The sequence below is a fragment of the Zosterops lateralis genome, assembly GCF_965231275.1.
Source record: "Zosterops lateralis genome assembly, chromosome: 14".
Lineage (NCBI taxonomy): Eukaryota > Metazoa > Chordata > Aves > Passeriformes > Zosteropidae > Zosterops > Zosterops lateralis.
In genome coordinates, this window is record NC_139774.1 from 4,198,342 (window position 1) to 4,220,424 (window position 22,083).

Genomic DNA, 22,083 nt, shown 5'->3' on the forward strand with positions numbered 1-22,083 from the left:
TTAAATTTTTTATGTGCAATGTTGGTGTGTGTGGAAGATGCTGAATGAGCCCTGGGGCTGCTGCAGGCCCTGTCCCACAGTGCCAGCCCCCCTGGCCATGTTCTAGAAGAAACCCTTCCAGGTAGGAAGGTGGTGGCTTTCTTTGGGAGCTGAACACATGTTTTGGGATTTTTTTTTGGTTGGTTTTTTTCAATTTTTGCTCTGGTAATTGCTTGTTGGTTACAAGTCATTATTGAGACTTGAAGATTCTCAGCAGCATTCACAGGGTAAAGAAAAAACCAAAAACCTCCAATCTGATATTTAAACTAGAGCCTAGAGACCTTAGGAAACAAATGAGATTGTTTTGGATAGCAGTCAGTGTCTATTTTAAGGCAACTGACACTCAGTCTTGACTCTGTATATTAATAACTTGATTCCCAGAATTAAAATTAGCCATGTATTTTTCTCCATTCATACCAGAATTACTTTGCATACCAGACACCATGGACATCATATTACTTTGCCTAAAGACTGCAAAGAATTAAAAATTTAATCTTCCCTCCACATTAACTCTTTTATGGCTATTTTGAGGGGGTTTTTTTTGGCAGGGCATCTGTAGCTTCATCTTTTTATTTATACAGATGTATACATAAATACACAAAGTTTTGTGTCTCTGCCCATTTGCCCTCAGGAATAATTCTTTTATTCACTGTGTCCAGCTTCCAGCCCCTGGCAGCTCCATCCATCCAGCAAGGTGGGGAGGGGCTCCCCCTGCACCCCCCAGCTCTGACAGAGGCACCTCCCTTGCTGCAGTTGTTTGCCTCAAATCCTGCATCCCAGATCCTCCTGATACTTGGCAAGCTCTTATGCCCTAAAAGCCTTGGTTATTTCAAATTCCCTGCTCTTAAATGTGTTTTCAGAATGAATGCCTTCAGCTCAGAAAATGCTGCCACGCTTTGGATAATGGGGTGAGAGGTTTAGCAGTGGTGAATTGTTCTTAGGGATACATGAAAAGTGTGTTATCAGTACTTTTTCAGAGTTAAATTGTGTTTATTCAGAAACTGTACCAGTGGTATGAGTATTGCAGTTTTCTGCTAGCACATTTATATAACCATCAAATTGCTGCAGTGCAAATCCAGAGCTATTCAAAGCAGATCTTCTGTAGGAGTTTAACTCCAGGGGTCTGCATGTCTGTGTTAGTCTGAGTCATAAAGCACTGAATTAAAATGTGCACCCTTGACTTTTGATTGCCCCAGAAAGCAAAAGAGGAGGGAGAGACTTTGGCTCACCACCATCAGTTTGTTTAAATTGCCGGCTGTTTCATATTGAGATCAACAAGAGAATATCCTGAAAATATGTTTCTGAAGAATTCAGCATATTGCAAGAGTCTCCTTTCCTAAAAGAAAATCATATATAACTTCCAAATACATAATACATAACCTGCTTTTGATTTCCTTTAGAAATCCTGAGAATTTTACATTTGGAATAAAGAGTAGAACCTTAACCTGCCCTCTTGGATGGGTTTGAGATTTGTGGTTTTCTGGGATGAAGGGAAGGCAGAGACTCCCAGCATCTTGCTGCATCCACAGCAGCCCATGACTGGGGGAAAGAGACGTGATTTTTCCCTGTTAAAAATGTGGCATGCGTGTCTAAATTCTGAGCATCTCCTACATAGGAATTTATGGTGGGAAATTACAAAGGAACTCCATTTTCACAATAATTTATAACAGATTTAGCCAAAATTAAGCAAGTGGCTTTCCCCTTGCTGAATGTGGATATCCATGGGAGATGTAAGTGTGGCACAACTAACCTGTCCTCTGGCTAGTGAGACTCTGTCCCTGCTTTGCTGCCTCTGCAACTCTCTCACTGCTCATGTCACGGGAGAGATGAATTAGTTCAGTAGGGGGTTTTAATTGAGAAAGTAATTTCTTCTGTTAAAAAGTCAGAAGCCTGTATTCCCACCTTGTCCAGCCTAATCCTGGCAGGAGTTAGGTGAGCTCCAGTGCATGCTTAGGGTAGCTCAACCAGGATGGGATCCTGTGCACAGGCAGAAGGGATAACTGTGGGGCTGGTTGGAGTAGTTCAGCTGGAGTTCAGTAGAAAAGAGATTTGAAGCAGCAGAAACCGTTGAGAGGTCATTAAGCTGAAACAAAAGGAGGGGAAAATAATGCCAGCTATAAAATATATTATGTAAGAAATTCTCTTGGTTTTTTTATAGATTATATTTTTTGAATGATGTAAAAATAAAGTTTGTGGGAAAATTTTCTTGGATTTAGTTTACACAAGTATCTGTGCTGTTACAGTTAATGTAGAAAGGGAACATAGAGCACAAGGATAATCTGTTATTATTGTTGTTTGCAGTAGTAAGTGCAGAATAAGGAGGCCTGTTGCCAAAGAAAAGGAAATTGTATGTGTGGAATAAAAATTCTTAACATGATTATGGGATTCTGTTTTCAGCAGCAGAGGCAGCACATTAAGTGTTCTGGTGTCTGTGGGCTGCATTTCCTGGCTACACTTGATTATATTTCAAAACATTCCATATCAATTGCATTGCCCCATGTCTACCTCAGGAAAAATCCCTGCAGCATCATATAAGGAAGGGAAATATCATTTTCTCTTTCATCCCACCTATGGAGGCAGGAATGCCTTCCTCCTCCACGCTGCTTTCTGGGAAGGATGGATTTGTTTCCCAGGTAGATGTTGCTTCTGGAAGATGTCTGGAGAAACATTTTGACAGTGCCATGGTACCACAGCAGTCATTTTGCATTGGAGCCTTATTACTTGGTATCTTCCAGGAGTACCTAAAAGCCAAGGTTAAGGAAAAAGAACCTCCAGCTCTGTCTCTATGTTATTGCAATAAACAGGGAAACACTCACATCCCATTGCTGCCACAAGTCAGCTGTGCAGACTGGAGTACCCACACTCTCTCCTAGGCAAGCTTTTTAAAAGTATTGTGTTTTTTCAGGGGGTTTTGTTGAGGAGCTCAGTGATCATGTTTCTTCAGTGGAGAAAAACTGGAGGCTCTGTTTGCCTGTATGAGGACTCAGGATTATCCCCAAAGGCTTTAGACCTACCATGCCTCTGTCTGCATAGAAATAACTTCAGTGGGGTCTCAAACAACTTCCCCACTGGAAACACAAGACATGTTGTTAAACATATTTAGGTGCATGTAGGAGCTCTCTCATTCCAAGAGAGCTTTGTCTTTGGTCTTTAATTTACCAAGCCTTCCTCCTGTACCAGCATGCTCTGAAAAGGAGAGGCAAGGAGGGTGTATTGCTGTGGTGGATGTGCCAGCAAACTTGTGCATGTGTTGATGCTGGACTAAGTGGGACCTTCTGCAGCACAGAGATCTGGGAGTGCAGCTCCTCTTCCCATTCTGGCTGCACAAGGAACTTCCATGCACAAGACAAGCCTCCCTCACAGGGTCAGGGAGCAGTCAGAACTGTTGGAGAGACTTGGGAAAGGTAACTCTAAGTTCAGGGCACAGGCCATGCAATTTTTCTCCCCTTCTTCAGCTGCTGTCACAGAAGAACCAAATGGTCATTTCTGTTTGCTGTAGGCCAGAGATCCTTTATGCACTTCCAAGTTTTAAAACAAATAAAGTAAATCAATAAGCTGCTGTCGTGCTTTGCATGTGGGGTAATTAATTTATAAAGTAAAAGCTGTTGGAGTTTCAAAGCAATGAATCAGAGATAATTTCATTAGTGACTGACTTTGTATTGTCCTCATTCATGGTGCAGATTGAGTGATGTGAGTTCTTGTTAATGTGTTTGTGTAATTGTCAAATCTGACTTTTTTCAGGTACTTGGAAGGAAACCATCTGCCTGCTGTGCCGAAGGGGCTCTCTGCCTTCAGACACCTGACACTGATGTAAGAAAAACGTGGTTTCAATGACAGGAAAACTGCATGACTCTTTCTCTATTATGCTGTTGGTGGAATATAAATAATTAGTATTTGGAGGGGGAGAAAAAAAGCCAACACCAACCCCCAAAAACCTTCTGTAATTTGAATTTGGAAAGAATTTCACGGTGGACACTGCTGCCAATAAATGTTCATAAAGAGTGAGGTGCCTGAGAAGCCCCTTGCTCTGCAGGACCCCGAGAGGATGAAACTCTCCCGCAGGCTGCTGCAGTTTCACTTGGCAGATTTATCTGTAAAGGTCATTAGCAGAGGAGACACATTAATTTGTGCTAGATGGGGCAGTATTTATAATGCTAAGGCAATGACAATTTGCATAGCTTGTTTCTGCTGTGAACAGTCATGCAGATACAGACACAGCTAGACTTTGTTCTGTAAATTGCTCCCTGAAATACACAGGAGTGAAATTTCCTGCCTGAACTATTTATCAGGAATTTTCAAATGCTGTTGGAATCAGCTGTGCAGATACTCCAGTCCAATGGGCTGGGCAACCTCAGACAAAAACAACATGGAGGAAAAACTGGAATCCTTTGTCTTAAGAATCTTTTTTATTTGGAAATACCTCTAATTTTGCTTTTCAAGGGAGACCAATAACAAAACAAAAAGTTCTGGTTGAGCCTAAAAGACTTTTTAAAATGAAAAATGAAATTTTGTTCTAGTAGCTGTCAATATGAAGAGCATACGGAAATGGGGAGCCTGGAATATATTGCAAAGCAAGTTGGAACAGTAAATATTCAGCAGTGCTTGTATCATTTATTCTTTTGTTTTTTAATTGAATGCTTTATGCTGGAAATATGCCTTAATATTTTTGAGTCTGAGGCTTTATGGGGGAGTCTGATGTGCTTTTCCTTTAGAGCTCATTCAAAGTCTGTCAGAAAATACACCAGTTGATAATATATGACTTCTCAATTGCTTTAAGCATTGTGCTGTGCAGCTATTATGTAATCTTTTCAAAAAGGCATTTTTCTTAATTCATACATGTAAATTATATTTTCTCTGTGTGTTTCTTCAGTGATTTGAGTAACAACAGCATCAGCGTATTGGCCAATCACACCTTCAGCAACATGACTCAGTTATCAACACTGTGAGTAGCCCAAAGTTTTGATAACAGCTTTAATTCCTTTTCCAGCACCATCTCTAAGCTGTTGAGCAATTAGTGTATCTCTCGTTGCTTAAGTATGTGGCTTTCCATGCTTATCTGTGGTTGAATTAGCAGTGAAATAACCAAAGGCAGCACAGAGTAGTGACTCTGCTCTCCCCTTCTGCAGCATCCTGAGTTACAACCGGCTCCGCTGCATCCCCGTCCACGCCTTCACCGGGCTCCGGTCCCTGCGAGTGCTGTAAGTGCAAGTCCTGCAAGGCAGCTGGGCTGCAGTGGTGGCAGGGAGGGCTTCATGGGCAGCTGGTCATGGATTTTTACATCATTAGCATCATAATTTGTACTCCGGTGCAGTTTGTCTGGTAGAGGCCAGAGCAGGTGAGTGCTAAAGATTAAATATTTGCGGGAGGATTGGCTTTCCTCTGAAAGGTTGGGTGCAGGAACTGTTATGAAAACAGATCTCTAAAAGATTTCATAGAGTCTGTCTCTTCTGCCTGAGCAATGTTTGGGTAATCCACAGGAAAGGACTTTTCTCTTACTCTGCACACACTTGGTCACAGAGTGTGAGTTTCCACTGGATGCTTCAGCAAGAATGTCTTTGTGGAAAACTTGTGCATTTTCAGAATATTTTCTTTTGGTTCAGATTTATGCAGGCAAGATAGAATGTGATCTGAAGGGAAGTTAGAAGCTCCCACACTAAATCAGTGAATAAATCAGGTCAGTGCCTGGGCACCAGTAATGCTGAGATGCCTGTCTCAAATGTCCTTAAGTTGTGAATAAAATTACACCTCATATTGGGTGGGGGCCTGCTCAAAGACATCCATGTGTGGTTTATTTCTTGGGAGGTCCTTTTCTGCACTCTTCCTTTCTTTCCAATGTAGCTGCTTTCAGCAGCTTTCTGGATTAAACCATTTGTTTACAATCTCTTGTGAAATTCATCTTTGTATGAAGAATGGGGGATGTGGGCCTGTTCCTCACAAGCAAGAGCCTCCTCCCAACTTTCCTCAAGCATCTACAGCACTGGCTCCTGTTTCTGTCTCATATTCACTGCCTCTCACTATCAGAAACACACCCTGGGTTGGTTTTGTGGACACCTGGCCCCATGTGCAGCTGTTAGAAGATGGAGAAGGCACCTTCCCATGGGCCAGAAACATGAGTGGGTCACCATGACTCACACAGTAGCCAAAGAGGATAAATTAAATAGCTTGTCCATGGTGAGTTTGTTCACTGTGCTGAAGGAGAAAGAGCTCTGAACGCTCAAAGCTTAGGACAGAGGAGCTGAAGATTCTCCTGAGTGCTTTCAAACTTCACATTGATATTTTCCATTAAAAAAAAATATAGGTGACGTTCAGATGCAGAAGTTTGTGTTAATTTAAAGAGCAGTGGTTGCTGTGCACTGGCTCCATAAATGTGGAATCAAAGTGTCAACATGAGCTGTACTGAGACTGTGGAGGCAATAAGGCAGAACTGCTTGGCTGAGACCTTTCCCTGTGGTTTCAGTGGTAAAACAGATATCTCAGTTTCAACCTCCCAAATTACAAGACAGCTTTGGATTCCCACTTTTCATTAGTAAAAACAAGAAAGATACGTGCTTTGGATTTGTTGTTTTAAGTTTGGCTTGGGATCCTGATTTCTAGCGCACCAGGATGGTCACATTTGAGCTGTTACATGAGTCCTGAAATTCAGCCACAGATTAATATGTTCTGTTTCATGGCCAAATAAATTATTCCATATGGAGCTGTCTTCTGGCCTGCTTCTGATATGCAAGCTAGCTTGATTAAAGCTTGTGTGGGGCTCTCTACCCTGAATTACAGTGTAGATAAACTGTGCCTCCCTTTTACCAATAGCTACAATTTGTCTTTTCACTTCTGTTCTTGCAGGCCACATATGGGCACGAACAGAGGGCAGTATTTTAATGACAACTGTTGTTTTTTGGCTTTTTAAAATGATCTGCTAATCAAAAAGTATCTTCCTCCTTCAAGGGAGAAACCCCCCCACTGCCTTGCACAGAGCAGTGAAATGAAGCCTAAATGGGAATCTCTGCCTCTGCTCCCTGCAATTGGAAGCCTCCAGATTGATTTGATTTATTATGGCCCACAAAACTCTGGTATCAGCTACAACTTTTGCCACGTGTCAACACTGTTGCTACTAAAAATCAATTCTCCAAAGAGAAAATGGTTTCCAAGAGACAATATGAAATTGGTTATTGTCAGTTTTTTATTATCTGTGCTCTCGGGGGAACTTAAAAGAGAAAATATCAGCAAAACAATTTCCACTTTTTTTTTTTTTTTTTTTTTTTTTTTTTTTTTTTTTTTTTTTGTTTAACAAAAAGAATATAGGGATCTCATTACCTTTGGCTATGCATGCCTTTGAAGGTAGCAGACCCTTCTTATGAATGTCTTCCAAATTCCTTATGTTTTCTGTATTTATTTTTCCCTCTATAGTAAATACAGTAAATAAGTGCTTTAAAAATCAGAATAATCATAGCTGTATGATGCACTTGGTCTTTGAGAGATCTTTCATTCTGACCCCCCTTTCTTAGATTTTTCAGCACAAGTGAGAAAACTGCAGAGTCAACATGTTCACATTTAAGCCTTAATATCTATCAGTGTTTACACAATCAGGTCTTTAATCTCAGCCTTCACATGGTTTATCTGTAACAGCAGCCAAAGAGTGCTGGGGAGCACAGGACAGAAAGTCTGGAGAATTTTTTTAATAAGTAGAAGTTGATATCAGTAGTTTTTTGAGCCAACGCTATTACAGTGAAAAGTTGTGGATTTGTTTTTCAGCTAATTTGTGCAAAGGCTGTCTTCTTAGAAACTAAATATAAACAGATTAAGGAAGCTGAGATTGAGACAAATTATAAATATTAGAACTCTCTGGATGACCTGAACAGATTATTTTAAAGATTATTGTGTAATCACATATTTTTATATGTGACTTAGTTAAGAGGCAAAGTCCAAAAATCAAAATACGTTCTAAGATCACTAAATAATTGTCCATGTTGTAGTTAGGGGGAAAGGGGTAAAATGACCTACTGAACATTCCATTAACAGACACTCCAGTTTTACTGAAAGCTGATGGATATTTCCTGCAGTTCAAAGCTCAGACAAACACTAATATGTCACCAGTAATCTTTGGGCACAAAGTTTTTGCAATACACTTTCATTGTTGGGTGCTGCACTCATTTGACCTAACAGAAACATCTGGCTGTTTCTTTATTATTTTATTTTGCATCAGAGAATGATTCCTTGTATTTATCCAATCAATCTGTGCAAGCTCTGCTGTTGTGGACATGGAGCAGTGACACTGTGGCTTTCCCTGCCATCTGAGCTGTGCAGATTCCTGCAGGGTTTGGCATCCTCCGGGGTTCCCTGTAGGTGTTTGCCCCTGATGGGATGTGGCTCTGTGAGCTCAACCCTTCAGCCACATTTCTGTCTCCAGAAAAACACATCCCCCTTGTGTCTGCAGTAACCCAGTGCTGTGGACAATGGGCTGGGCAGGCAGGACGTGGGAAAGGTTTGTAGAAGAAAAACAACCAGAAAACCCCAGCCCAAAAGGATATGTTTCAATTAATTTCCTTCCCTGCAGACAAAGGAATAAGTTAGTGAGATTCTATGTAGAAGGAAGTTTTGATTTCAAAAATTCTCAAGTGTTGCGTTACTCTGTCCTCCAGAGGAAATCCACATCACCTCAAATCCATCCCCCTGCTGTTCACTGGAGTTTAGACAAGAGGAGCCCTAGAAGTTGTGCTTTTGAGGGAGATTACACACATCAGTGTGTGCTTTAACTGCCCTAATGTTCAAGATTTTATTTGACCGTTTGCTTATAAGGAGGTTTTGTATAAAAATGTGTTCCTGACGTTGATCCAAGAGGAAAGATTTTGTTGCACTGTTGAATTCTCTTGCCGCTATTTATTATTGTGAGTTTTTTAAGAGAGTTTTAGCATTTGTCACTTCATTTTAGCTGCAGGAGTGATGATGTTTGCTGACATGATTTTTTTATTAAAATGCAAACACTTGTATCCATGAAACACCTCAGTGTTTGGGACATGTAATAAAGCAAATCCTGCTAAGGTTTTTATTTGATGGGTTTGACTTCTTACAGAAAAATGGCTTTGTCATTCTTCAGCTTCTCTTGGATGTTTCCAATACACCTAGAAAAGAACATGTACTCCTTCACAGGATAAATGTGACTGATACAACCCAAAGTTTAATATAAGTTTTCTGTTTACAGAGAATTGTCTTTCACGTTAAAAGATCAGCAATAAGCTGATTATGAGCAGCTGTTTATTTAAATATGCTCATTTCATTGACCATTTTGATGACAAGTAGTTGACTAGGCCTCCTCACACCAACAAAATACTCCTTTAATAGCTGTAGGGTTTGTCTCACTCAGTTGGTCACTCTGTACAGAATTGGTGAGTGTTTTATCTGTTGTTACTGTGTGGGAGCTCATATCCTTCCTGTTCAGATTAATTTCTTGGAGATACACCCTTATATATGCCAAGTTATTATTAATAGTCAAAACCAAGGAAGGCTTAAAGGAAAATTTTAGAATCAGGATGTTGGAAGGGCATCATGTATATCCTGATGCAGCTGAAAGTGGTGTTAGGGAAGAAAGGTTGCAAAAAACAGATGCTTTTTTTTTTTTCATTTGAGGCTACTGTCTGTTTCCATGGGTTGAGATTTGAGTCATTTTAAACCCAGTGTTTCAACAATATGTACACTCACAGAAATAAAAACTCTGATGGCTGTGTCAGCAAATCCCCAAGTAAGCCAGCAAATAAATGACTCAAGAGCAAGAGCTGCTCCAAAACACAGCAGCTTTCTGCTTTTCACCCTCCTCTGCCACCTCTGGAGCACTGACAGCAATTCCCATTTATGTTTCCCTATGCAACCCACACACAAACATATTTCTCAGAAAAGAGGTAAAGTGGGTGCTTAAATTGTCCTGGAAACAGTGGAGAACCCTTTCACCCCTTGTTGAGGGGTCCTGAAAATGCTGCTAAAAAGCAATAGTTTCATTGCACAGGGTGAAAAAATGTCCTAAAACAACTGATTTCAGGTGCTTTCCTTCGTAGCAGAGAGAGATTTTCTACTGTAAGAACGGGAAAGTGTGGCAATATTTACCTGCAGGTATTGCAGCAGCCCTTTAATTAGAGGGTAAAAAGGAGCTGAGGCACAGACTTCTTGTTTAAACACAGCATAAAAAGGATCCTGAGTTATTCTTCTTCACAGCTTAGTCATCTTAGTCATCTAAACTATCCTGACTATGGCTGCAGCAAACTCCTACTTTGAGTTTCCCTTGCAGCCTCTGACTGCAGGCATGAGCTTGCAGACTGACTGCAGGCTTTACCCAACTAGACTGTGACTGCAGAGCCAGACTGACCTCACTACAGTGATTCTCTCTCCTGCATGCTTCTCTCCTTCCTGAGTCTCAAGGTTCCTCCTCCATGATAATCCTCCCCTTACCAGCTCACCCCTCTTTTATCTCTCTCATCCTTATTGGTTACAGCTGTGACTCACTGGGGTGAGTTTGCATTGGGTGATTGACACAGCTGTTACTTATGAGGGGTGAGGTCACCTGTGTTCCTTTCTCCTATACTCATGGAGTGCTCTCTCTCTTAAGATCTCTCTCTGAAGTCAAGACTTAATTTAACTTTTACAATGCTTGTTTCCCCTGCTCTGTTTTTGCTGTGCTTCTGGCTAATGGGATTTTGTGAGAGAACACAAATCTGAATGTGAAGGTTTATCTGTCATTAGTACACTTTTAATAGCATAAATGGGATGTCACCTTTTTAATTTGCAGCAGCACTCACTAACAATTCTGATTTGCATCATTGTTTTAAATACCAACACGTAGAAGCAGAAGCAATGAAGTGTGGAAGTTCATGAGTTGTGCAACTCACAGAAATTCAGAAAGAATCAAAATTAAATACCCTTTTAAAGTGTTAATTCCTTCAATTGCTTCAGGAAGCAGACGAGATACTGTGGTTTGATATCTTCTTGCTTCTCCCTCTTCTAGGACACTCCATGGAAATGATATTTCCAGTGTTCCTGAGGGCTCTTTCAATGACCTAGTGTCCCTGTCCCATCTGTAAGTACTTCTGCCTGGCTTCATCTCTTTGATTGATGGTTTCAGATTTGTAAAACAGCATATATTGGTAGGATTGTATAGCTTTTTTGTTTCTCCTGCTCACTTTTCATAATATGCTCTGGATATTCATAGTGCATCTGTTCAAAGGAAACAAAAATTGCTAGGACCTGTTGTTATTAGTTATAAAAATATTTTCCTAAGGAAAACCAAATGAGCAAGTGTGACAGTTTTCTCTGCTGTGGACTTTGTGTTTAAGGTTTTCTTTCAGCATTGTCAATGTGAAATGCAGAGCATATTATGATTTGAGAGTGAGACAGGAAACCTCCCACAAAGAGCAAATATTAAGCAAATGTGAATTCTTTGCTTAATAAGTGTCATATGTTTTGCATATTGAAATGTTGTCAGTATATGGACTTGTTGATGAATCACTACTGCAGACATATATATTTAATCACAGGGAAATTGGTTATTTCACAGCATTCATACTTCATCCCATAGTTTACAAAAATTATTAGGCATTTCAGCTTTTTGAGGAAATTACTATTACACTGGTAGAGGGCCAGGAGACTTTCAAATGCAGTTTAGTTGATGAAAGAACAGACAAAGAGCAGCAGTGGCTCCAAACTAAACCTGAGTGACCAGAAAGTACTTTTTCACTGAGATAGTGTGTGATACTTTACACTATTAGATAATTGATGTAGGAAAAGCAAATTTGTGCAGCAGGTTCCTTGATTAGTGTCCTCAGTTAATCAGAGGGCTGGGCATGTGTTGGTCCCTTTGTGGAGTGAGTGGTTTCACAGGCTGATACAGATGTTTTCTGCCCTGGTGCTAACGTACACACAAGCAGATTTGTGTGCATTTAACATAGGCTTATGTCTATTTATTGTCTCTTTTTAGCCTTTAACATGCCCTCCAGAACACTGCTCTGAATACCAGATTCAGATTGTATTTAAGTAGTTCCTGGATAGCAGGTACATCCATGGCAGCTTTCTGTCTCTGTTCCTCTATGGACAATAAAAAATAAAAATATCTCAGATTGGCAGGGACAGAAATCATGAGGGCAGCTCGAGCAGAGAAATAATCTTCTCTGTTTCCAGCTTACACCTTGATATCGTTGGTTTTGTACATTTGTTTTTCATGTTCCCGGTTTAGTCAAATCACTTTGTGAGTTTGAGATTGAAAGTCTGACTGAGCTGAAGCCTTGTATGTTTTTGGAAGGGCAGTGACACCTTCCAGACTGGGAATCTGGCTGCTGGGGGTATTTTCAGAACTCAAGGAATAAACATATCGTGTCCCATTTGTTTGGATTTCCCTCAGGGTTTACATTAAATGAAGTGGAGATCCAATTTTCCTGGGTAAACCGTTCACCTTAGGGAGTGATAAAACCCCCTTTGGCCCAATACAATCACTGCAGTCTTTCTGTTTAGATATATGTACTGCCAGAAATGTAAAATACACAAAGCCCAAATGAAAAGTAATAAATAGGATCCATAAAATAAATAAGACCTGTCTGGGGTGTAATTTCCACAGTTGAGCGGTTGAATTTTACAGTGCAATTGTGCTCTCCAGTTTCTTAAAGAGGATCCTGAAACTTTTAGCAACCACAATGAATTTTTTCTTCACATGCCTGAAAAAGCCGTGCTTGCTCAAAACAGAGTCATACAAAATTGAAAATAAATGCATTTTAAGCCCCTCCTGATATATAGATCTTCAAGGAGAAAGCATGAACTTGGAGTCATTTTGAAAATCATACAAGGACTTGCTGCCCATCAAACTCCTAAGGCGTGGGAGAACAAAAATTTGTCTTAACTGTGCAGGGTGTGCCTGAGGGTGGGATTGGTGTTGTGGCAGGGCAGAGCTGAGTCCCACGGTGTGGGGAGGATGGTCAGCCCTCCTGTGGCAGGCCAAGGGGGACATCAAACTGCCTTTTAGAACTGCAGAGAGATATTTGTGTAGCACAGACAAAAGTATTGATTTTAGTCAGAGCCTTTTGCAATAGCTTTGAGTTGGTCTGTAATTGGAAGAAGAAAAGTGAAATCTAGATGGTCCAGTCACTTTCTCCATAGCTGTTTAATCCCTACAGGAACATTTTCACCAAATTTCCTTTATGTCGTGAACATCATCTCACTGTAATGGAAATATCATAACAAACAAGCTAGCTTTAGCTGAATTTAGAGGTAGGTTTGTATGTGCTGTACACTACTTTTGTTTACTATTTATTACTTTATTTAGTTGAATCACATAATTGTCTATTTAAGCCATGACTCTACTGACATTTTTAGTCCAGGGCAATGATAAAAATGCTACAGCCCTACTGTAGGATCGTGCATAACATGATTTCAAAAGAGCCCAAAATCTGCTGGGATAGAACTGGGACCTTCCCAATTAGGTCAGTTCCTTCCGTTGCTGTCCTCACCATTCTCTGATGCAGTGTCCCACACAAGAACTGACCCTGTGGCACTCCAGGGCTTCCACAAACCCTGAACAGATGATGTTGAGTGCAGCAGGTATTTCCAACGTATTTCCCATAACAGCTCAGATCATGCTGAATTATCTTCTCTTTACTCAATTTTTTATTAACTGCCTGTAAAAACAAGTTGTCCCCTCTTCTTTTTTTTCAACATTATCGTGGATAGAGTTATTTTAATTGGCTTTATTCAGAGTTGCCCCTAAACAAAATATGTGTCTGAACAGAAATGTCTGCCCAGAAGTTTGAAAATGCTGCTGGTGGTATTTCCTTACACTAGAGGATATTTTTACCTTCTGGAAATATTTTGCTGTAATAGGCAAAGAAATTGAGAAAGTATGTTAGAACTCATGAATGAAAATACGAGAATTATCTCTAGTTCCTAGAAATAAATCTTTAAAAAATCCAAAAAATACCCCAAACCAAGAAAAAAAAAAAAAAAATAGAAGGCAAAACCCCCCAAACAAAGCACAAACCACAAGCAGAAGTGGGAAAGGATACATTTCTGAAGTTGTCAACAATATTATTAGTAATCATTTCTAGTGACTGTAGAGCAGCTTTATTTCTAATGTAGTTTATAAATATTAATTAACGTGGTAACAAGCTTTCCGTTGTCCTCCCACTCACATTTTATATATGGCAGTTTCTCAACACTAAAAATTTCTCAGCTTTCACTGCTGCATTTTGTTTGACCTTGGACAAGTGAGCCAGTTGATCACAGTTCCAGGGTCAAAAAGTCAACCCAGTAGTTTTTTTTCCATTGTAAGCAATGGATTTACAGGAGGAGTGGATGGATATTTTTTAATGCTGAGCTGCAGTACACATTTAATTTTGATGAATGAGCCCCAGACAGGGTTTGAACCCATGAACTCTCATTATGAATCTGTCTAGGGCACAGTGGGTTCATTAGTCACTCCAATAGAAATGTATCAACAAATTGACTGAGGTTTCTATCTTAATATCCTGCCTGATGTGCTTTTATTTGAAAGAAACTTGAGTTTACAGTACCATCTTAAAAATAGTTTATAGCATATGCAGAAATTTTAAAGACTAAAAAGTGATTTTAATCATTGGTTTCTTTAGTATCTCTTCCTTGTCTATTCCTTTATTTAGTTTATTTTCCTATCATGTCAGTTCAGGTGTTGTGCAGCTGAAGTCTTATGTTGACTTTGAGCAAAATAAATACAGACTTTCAACATGCATTTCTTCACATTTTTAACAATTAGTTTGCTTTAAACTGATTTTTCTGAAGTGTGGACTTTGTAATTGACTGATTGCCTGAAAAGACTTTTTCTTTAAGAGAAAGAGAAGTACAAATTAGTCAAGGTAGCACCTAAATTTAAGGTTAAAAAGTTGTTTTTCTTTTGGATAGATGTCCATGAATAAAGGAAAATTCCGAGAATTATAATTTCACTATACAAATGCATCTTCTTCAACTATTTGACCTCACTCAAATGACGGGTCAAGCAGCAAATGTGTTTTCAAAGTCATAAATAAACATAAATTGAGGTATCTTCTGCATATGTGTTTCATCTGGTGAAGAGTCATTAATGTGAGTCATCAGATCCAAACTAAATTACACAATTCAGTGTTAGGATATGCTCAGGAAGGGCAGAGAATTAAGGGAATCAATGTGATAAACTTGATGAAAGCAATATGTCTGGTGACATTGCTCAAGCAGAGTTGTTTGAAAAAGAGATTTCTTCTTAGGTATTTATATAAATTCCCTAACTAATACATAGTTTCCTAACTAATGATGGGGAGAAAGGAGAAGAGCAGGAATACTACAGGAGATAAATCTTAAATCCTTCCTAAATACTCATCAGCTCTTTGCCACGTTGGGAAACAAAGGATCCCTGTAGCAATGTGAGATCAGAGCTGTTTGTTACCTTTGCCAAATAACCCATTCTCATTGTTTTGCACCACGAGGGCCCTGGGCACCAACCCCCTGCACTGCGACTGCCACCTGCGCTGGCTCTCCGAGTGGGTCAAGGCAGGGTACAAGGAGCCGGGGATCGCCCGCTGCCGTGGCCCCGAGGCCATGGTGGACAGGCTGCTGCTCACCACCCCAACACACCACTTCCAGTGCAAAGGTAGGAGCCAGCTGGCACCCTCTGCCCTGTCCTTCTCACAGGGCTGCACTTTTACAGCCTTGGGTTTGCATGTCGCTGGGGAGCTGGGGTTGGGGATCGTTCTCCGAAACATCACATTCCGAAACATTGGGGTTCGTTTCCTTGCTGGGGTTGGGGTTTGTTCTCTGAAACATTACATTCCAAAATGTTGGGGTTTGTTTCCTTGCTGGGGTTGGGGTTTGTTCTGTGAAACATCACGTTTCAAAATTCTGGGGTTTGTTTCCTCGCTGGGGTTGGGGTTTGTTCTCCGAAACATCATGCTCCAAAACGTTGGGGTTTGTGTCCTTGCTGGGGTTGTGTAGTGGTTTGAAAGCAAAACGAGTGAGAGGCGCCAAGTCAGAAATACAATTTAACAAGAAAAAAGTAAAATAAAATAAAATAAAATAAATGCAGTAACACAAAAGACCACTGACAGAGTCAGAATACAACCTGAGCGGGGTGGTGGAAGCAGTCCAGGTGAGGTGCTCTTCCTGAAGCAGTGATCCTGTAGAAAGCTCTGGTAGCTCTGGGCCTCTGGGAATCCAGTAGGTAAGGGCTGCTTGTCCTGTCCCAAATCCCAGATTATATCCAGGTGGGAATGCTTGGCTCCTCCCCCTGGGCACAGCATCTCCCAATGGGATGATGAGTTGTGAAGTGGGTCCTTGATGGCCCATTAAACAGAGATAACTCCTGGAGGGAGTTACTTGTGAGTCCTGGGCAAGGCATTGATGGGCCATGAGCAGAAGAGCCCAAAGGAGGGGCCTGGGAAAACACTGCCCCACCTGGTTCCAACAGTTCATGAAGATGGTGATAGAATAAATACTTTGTGTACATCCTACACTGAAACCCAGGACAGGTTGGAGTTCATTCTCCAAAACATCACGTTCCAAAATTCTGGGGTTTGTTTCCTTCCAAGTTGTGTTTTCTTATGTTCTTCCCCAAAGTGCAGTTATCTGCTGCACTGGCGGGAGAAGCAGAGAGCCTCAGAGCAGTGGCTGTTCCTGGTGCTCACACTGGGTTATGTAAAGGCACGTTAGCATATAGGCTGTTGTTGGAACTTACTGTAATTAGTTTTGGCCCATGACTTACCCCCAAAAAATTGGGAAAATAAGAGGTATTATAAAAACATGCAGCACTGTAGTTATTATGTACATTTACTTGAAAACCAAGAAACTGAGAATTCTTCTAGAGAGCAAATATTTACCAAAAGTACATTTTCATCTGCAGATTTGCAAACTGTTCCCATCGGTGGTGATTCAGAACCTGGAGATTATGGAAAACTTGTCATGTCTGAATTCAGTGTACAGTCATTCAGGAGAGGGTTGAGGTGCAGCTCTGTGGGGCACTCAGTGACAGAAGTGCACTGCTTTAGAGAGCACTCAGATGATCCACTTTTTTGTGGATTAAGTAAGTAGCTCATTAGTGAGCGGTGAAGGTTAAGATATATCTGTATGTTCTTGTAAAAATGAGTTTCAGAGGTTTGCTTACCAGCAAGGACTTGAAGATGGAGCAGTATTTGTAGTGGAAAAGATGGATCAGTAGCCTCTCTTAGAAATGAAAATGAGGGCATAAAGCCTGTTTTTATGTCCCTCAGAGTGCCATGCCTGTTTACAGCACTGCCTGGCAGGGTGATTTTATAGGTGCTGGAATTAAACTGCTGAACAAACAAATGATGGTGTTGGGGTGAGTTTAAAACACAGGTTCCCAAGGCCAAGCTGAATTTTATGTCCTTTCGAATATATGTTTAATAACTATAACCTTATAATTTAATTACTTTGAAATGTCAGTCTCAAAACTATCAGAACTCTGACCATAATTACCAAACCACAGCATTTACAATAGTCTCTCAAGTGAGAAGTACAAATATAGGAAGTACTAAAAATACCAAATAATGCACTTGTTCCCATGAAGTGAACCAAAGAAAATAATTTATTTTGTATATTAAACAGGATCTGAAAATTAAACCAGAAGCTGGATGTCTTCTTCATTCTGAACCTGTGATATATCAGGAGTTATGCTCATTTTCTCTCTAAACTAAACAAACAACTCTTAGGCAAGAGATCAATAAATCTGTGATCCAGATATTATATACAGTTGTATGCTTCCTATGTAGATATTGGATTGGTCCACTAGAAATCATGTGTTCTTTCTAATATCCCAAAAGTCTCAATAGCTTGCTTTATCTGAACAGAAAAGGAGAAAATACGTGTTGATTTGGAGTTGGTCTTTGCACAAGCAAAAACTGTTGATGGTCTGGACAAGTGGCAGTACAAGAAGCTCCAGGCCCTAGAAAAATTCACCTTTTCTCATGAAGATACAAATATTTTGAAAGCCAGTGCGTGATTCGACAATCTCACTGCACCCCGTTCGCATTTCAGGGAATGCTGAGCCCCAACCCCCCAAAACCTGGGTCCCAGCCCCAAGAGTTGGCCCGTGCTGGGCTGGGCACCTTGAGCTTCTGTGTGAAGGTCGTGCTCAGATGTCCTCTGGGTGCTCCAGGAACTTCTACATATAAAAAATATAAAAGTAGTTTAACTTATTCTTGTTAAAAATATGTTTTTAGCCTGTGCCTGAGCAGGAGGTTATGTCTCAGCAGAGCCAAGGAAATAAAAGTGTGTTATGTGCAAGTCATGCAAACTCAGCTCTGCTTTTTATTAACTTGCCCTCCCAGCTATGCAGTAGAGGAAAGGAATGTGCTGGGCTGAGGGCATTTTGCTGTATGGATTTATAAATCAAATCCACAAAGGCAAAGTAATGAACTACTTAACTGCTAGGAACTAACACTCTTCTTATTAGCTCCTGCATTGATTAGCTTTGATCTATGACGTAGAAATAAATGGAAAATGTACACGTATTATGAAATACATAGTAGAACAAATTCTGGCTTACTGACCTCTAAATCTAAAAAAGCATCACTGCTGCCTATCTCATCAGCTCTCAGAGGAGCCACCTTTGTTTATTGTTTGTATATTTTACCATGAAGACAAATGTAACTCAGACATGGCACATTCCAGCCTCTGTCAGTGCCAGGAATTCAGGTGTCATTTCCTCTTGCTGTCCTAACTCCAAGGTAAAATCATATATGGCATGCAGTTAGACATAAACACGAAGATACACTGGGATGACAACAGTCCTTTATTTAATTTCTGGGGTTTTTTTCTTCCTCTGTAATTTCCCCTCCTGACTGCCTGTACACTCCCAGTCGGTCCCTGGTGGCACCACCATCACTACAGGACCAGGACAAAGCCCAGGTTCTGTCACCCGAGACCCCTCAGTCCCTATTTCTGCATCTTCCTACACCTGCTCTGCAAATGTTCAAAGTGAACAGTGAAGGTTTATAACTCATACAGGACAATTTAGAACAAATCTTTGTCTGGAAGGGATTTTTTCATCCCTAGTTCTGGTAACTCTGGAGCTCCACCTTCTCCTGAACAACAAATTTAAGCTTCTTTTCTTCACTTTCAGGATGTTTCACAATTTACTCTTTCTTGCCATTTATCATGCAGTAACAGAAGCTCTGTGGCCACTTTTGATTGGTACAGGACCAGTTTTAAATTATTTAAAAATGTATTTCCTTGAAAATTACATAAAATTATTTTAAGGTCCTTACTGCTTGATATAATTTAAGCCACTTTAAAGTGCTAGGTTTTATTTTTTACATATAAAAGCCAATGAATTAATAGTTATTAATATTTGAATTGTAGCCATTTTAAAAATCACCATATTTTATCTGTGAATATAACTGTGAATATAACTGCCTAAATTAGCTTTCTGTAAAATCTCAACCATAAAATATTGATTGACTTGAGACCCCAAATGTAGTTAGTGTTGTTTTAGTCTGTGTTTGTTTTCCTGCTCACCTACAAAGTTCATTACTTCTCTGGAAGATTTCTGCTACAAATATGAGCTTTATTACATGGTTTAAATATGGCCATGTGTGTTTACCTGCATACATTTACATCTTTGCATATTTGGCTTTATTGCACTTTGCTGAGGTAGCTCAGTGTTGATCATTCTTCTGGGCAGGAAAGGAAGAAAATAAGTTTTAAAACTCTGTTAAAATCAAGGATGGTAGAACACTTTTCACCTAAATATTCCCATAAGCCTCTAACTAAATCTGTCTTGTGCATGGTTTTTATTTATGTTGTTGCATCTGCACTTTCATTCTTGTTATCAGCCATAGAAATGTCAGGTTACAGTTCCCTGGGGTTGCTGTTGCAGGATTTCCAGAACTGAGAAAAGGAAAAATTGCTGAAAGCCATATATATATATAACCCTCTCCCTGGAGGTTCCCAACATGCTTTTTTCAGAGCATATGTTTGCATCTTCAGGAGAATATAAGCATCACTGAGACCTGCCTAGCACTTGATTTAAGTACTTAAAGCCTCTCTGATCCCTGGGAATCCCATGGTGTCGTGCAGTGCACCTGCAGCATGTGCATTTGTGCCAGTGCTTGGGGAAAAATGTTGGTGTGTGCATGGGAAGTGTTAATTTTGGAATCCAATTCTCTGCTAATGCTCTGTGTTTGCCTCTCCAGAGCCAGTGGATCTCAGTGTTGTGTCCAAGTGTAACCCCTGCCTCTCCAGCCCCTGTAAGAACAATGGGACCTGCAGCAGCGACCCCGTGGACCTTTACCAGTGCACTTGCCCTTTTGGTTTCAAGGTATGACCCCAGATGAACTCATGAGAAGCAAGAAAATGTTCCCCATTGCTTATGGTTCTTTAATTGTTGTGCTGTGAGAAGTTAATTTTACTGGGCTCTGAAGTTCCCTTGCTCAGGCAGGTTGTGTGTGAGACTTTTCAGCTGTGCCCTGCCACAAATTTCATCCTGTGCAGTTGGAATGGCTTTGCTTTGTGCTGTGATGTATACACACATCATCCTGAGAAACTTGCTCTGGTTTCCCCTGCTTTGAGCAAGGTGGTTGGGCTATACAATCTCCAGAGGTCCCTTCCAGCCTCTCTGATTCTGTGATGTAGATATCCATATAAAATGGCAAGCTGGTTTTATCTTCCTTTTAGGTTTTTGGGGTTTTTTGCCAGCAGCAAGGTCACCATTTCATTAGGCTTCCAGCCAAAGGGGAGGCAGCTCAGATGGGAATTAAGGGCCAGTTTGGTTCATGGTGACAGAATGTTGATACTTGGTAGTTCACATCCACCTTCCACAGAGTGATGAGCAGGAGGGTGATCCCTGATCACACACAACCCCTAAATCAGCTGTCTCTGAATTCAGAGCACTAATGTGCACAGAAGGATCTGCTGATATGAATCCTGTGGATTCCAGTCACTGTGAGCAGTGCCAGCTTGCTGATAACACACTGGGAAATGGGGTAAGGGCCATTGAGTAAAGCAGTTTCTTCAGCAGTGATGGATAACTCCCCTTGTTCACACTGTTCCCTGAGAGCTTAAGGACACCAGGGCACTGTCTCAGAACTGATGTAGCTGGAAATCCAGCTCAGGAGTCAGTAGCTGAAGGATTAAGTATACGTAATAAATGAGGCATATGATCTGATCACAGCCAGGGGGGTTCCAGGTGCTATGGCCAAAGGAGGCTGCATCCTGCAGATTGGGGTTTTATTCGCCTCTTTGGATATTTCTTACAGTCCTGGTCAGCTGGAACAGATGCTCATAAAACACAAAGTAATAAGAATTATAGGGGGGAAAAGGAGGACAAAACCAGACATGTGTGTGGGAAGTAAGCACAAGTATCTCTGTGTTACATTTCAGGTAGGATTTAGGAATTAATTGGTTCTGATGAAATCATCATTTCCCTTCTCTGTTTTCCTGGGATGCATCCCAGAATAATTGATAGATCCCTGAAACATTGGGAAAGGGAAAATATAAAGCTTATTTCTTGTATTTCACCCCAGTGCCCCTACACTCAGTACTCAAGAATAATAGCAGTTCTCCTTAATAATTGAAAAAGGTATTGGAAATTTCCTGTCACTAGAAATCTTTCTACCCATTGGCATGTCAACCAGAAACTTTTCTAGGATTCAAAAGACCATATTGTCAAAAATATGTTTACCTCAAAGTACTTGAAAACAATCTGTTATCTCCTCAGGTTAATAAAATGGTCATTTTAATTTGATTTTTAACATAAATTATGTTGAATTTTCAGACGTAAGTCTTTGGGTATACCTTACTCTGTAAGACGTATCATGGAGCAGGTATCCAGGTTATTTTAGGTAAAAATGTGTTATGAGCCTTTTTTTTTTTTTTTTTTTTTTTGGCCCTTTGATTTTCGTTTGCTGCTTCTTTTGTTTTTTGCAGTATCCCTTATTCACAAAGTTGCTGGTATAAATGCATTTATACTGCTAGAAGACATGTTTATGATGGGAAGATTCATTAAAAAGAAAAATCAAGAATAATCTTCTAGTTTTTCAGCAAATTGTAGTGTGCATTAAACCCCAG

At 40.3% G+C, this 22,083-nt stretch overlaps 1 protein-coding gene across 3 annotated transcripts in view; it reads left to right on the plus strand.

Annotated features, from left to right (window-relative positions):
- The window catches only part of SLIT3 (slit guidance ligand 3), a 473,506-nt gene that overhangs the window by 384,488 nt on the left and 66,935 nt on the right, over positions 1 to 22,083 (plus strand). For all 3 annotated transcript variants that reach the window (XM_083871948.1, XM_083871949.1, XM_083871950.1), the window contains 6 exons: positions 3,781 to 3,849; positions 4,910 to 4,981; positions 5,166 to 5,237; positions 11,024 to 11,095; positions 15,492 to 15,655; positions 20,211 to 20,335. In XM_083871948.1, coding sequence (XP_083728074.1) covers positions 3,781 to 3,849; positions 4,910 to 4,981; positions 5,166 to 5,237; positions 11,024 to 11,095; positions 15,492 to 15,655; positions 20,211 to 20,335 — 574 coding nt within the window. The remainder of the gene's footprint in view (positions 1 to 3,780; positions 3,850 to 4,909; positions 4,982 to 5,165; positions 5,238 to 11,023; positions 11,096 to 15,491; positions 15,656 to 20,210; positions 20,336 to 22,083) is intronic.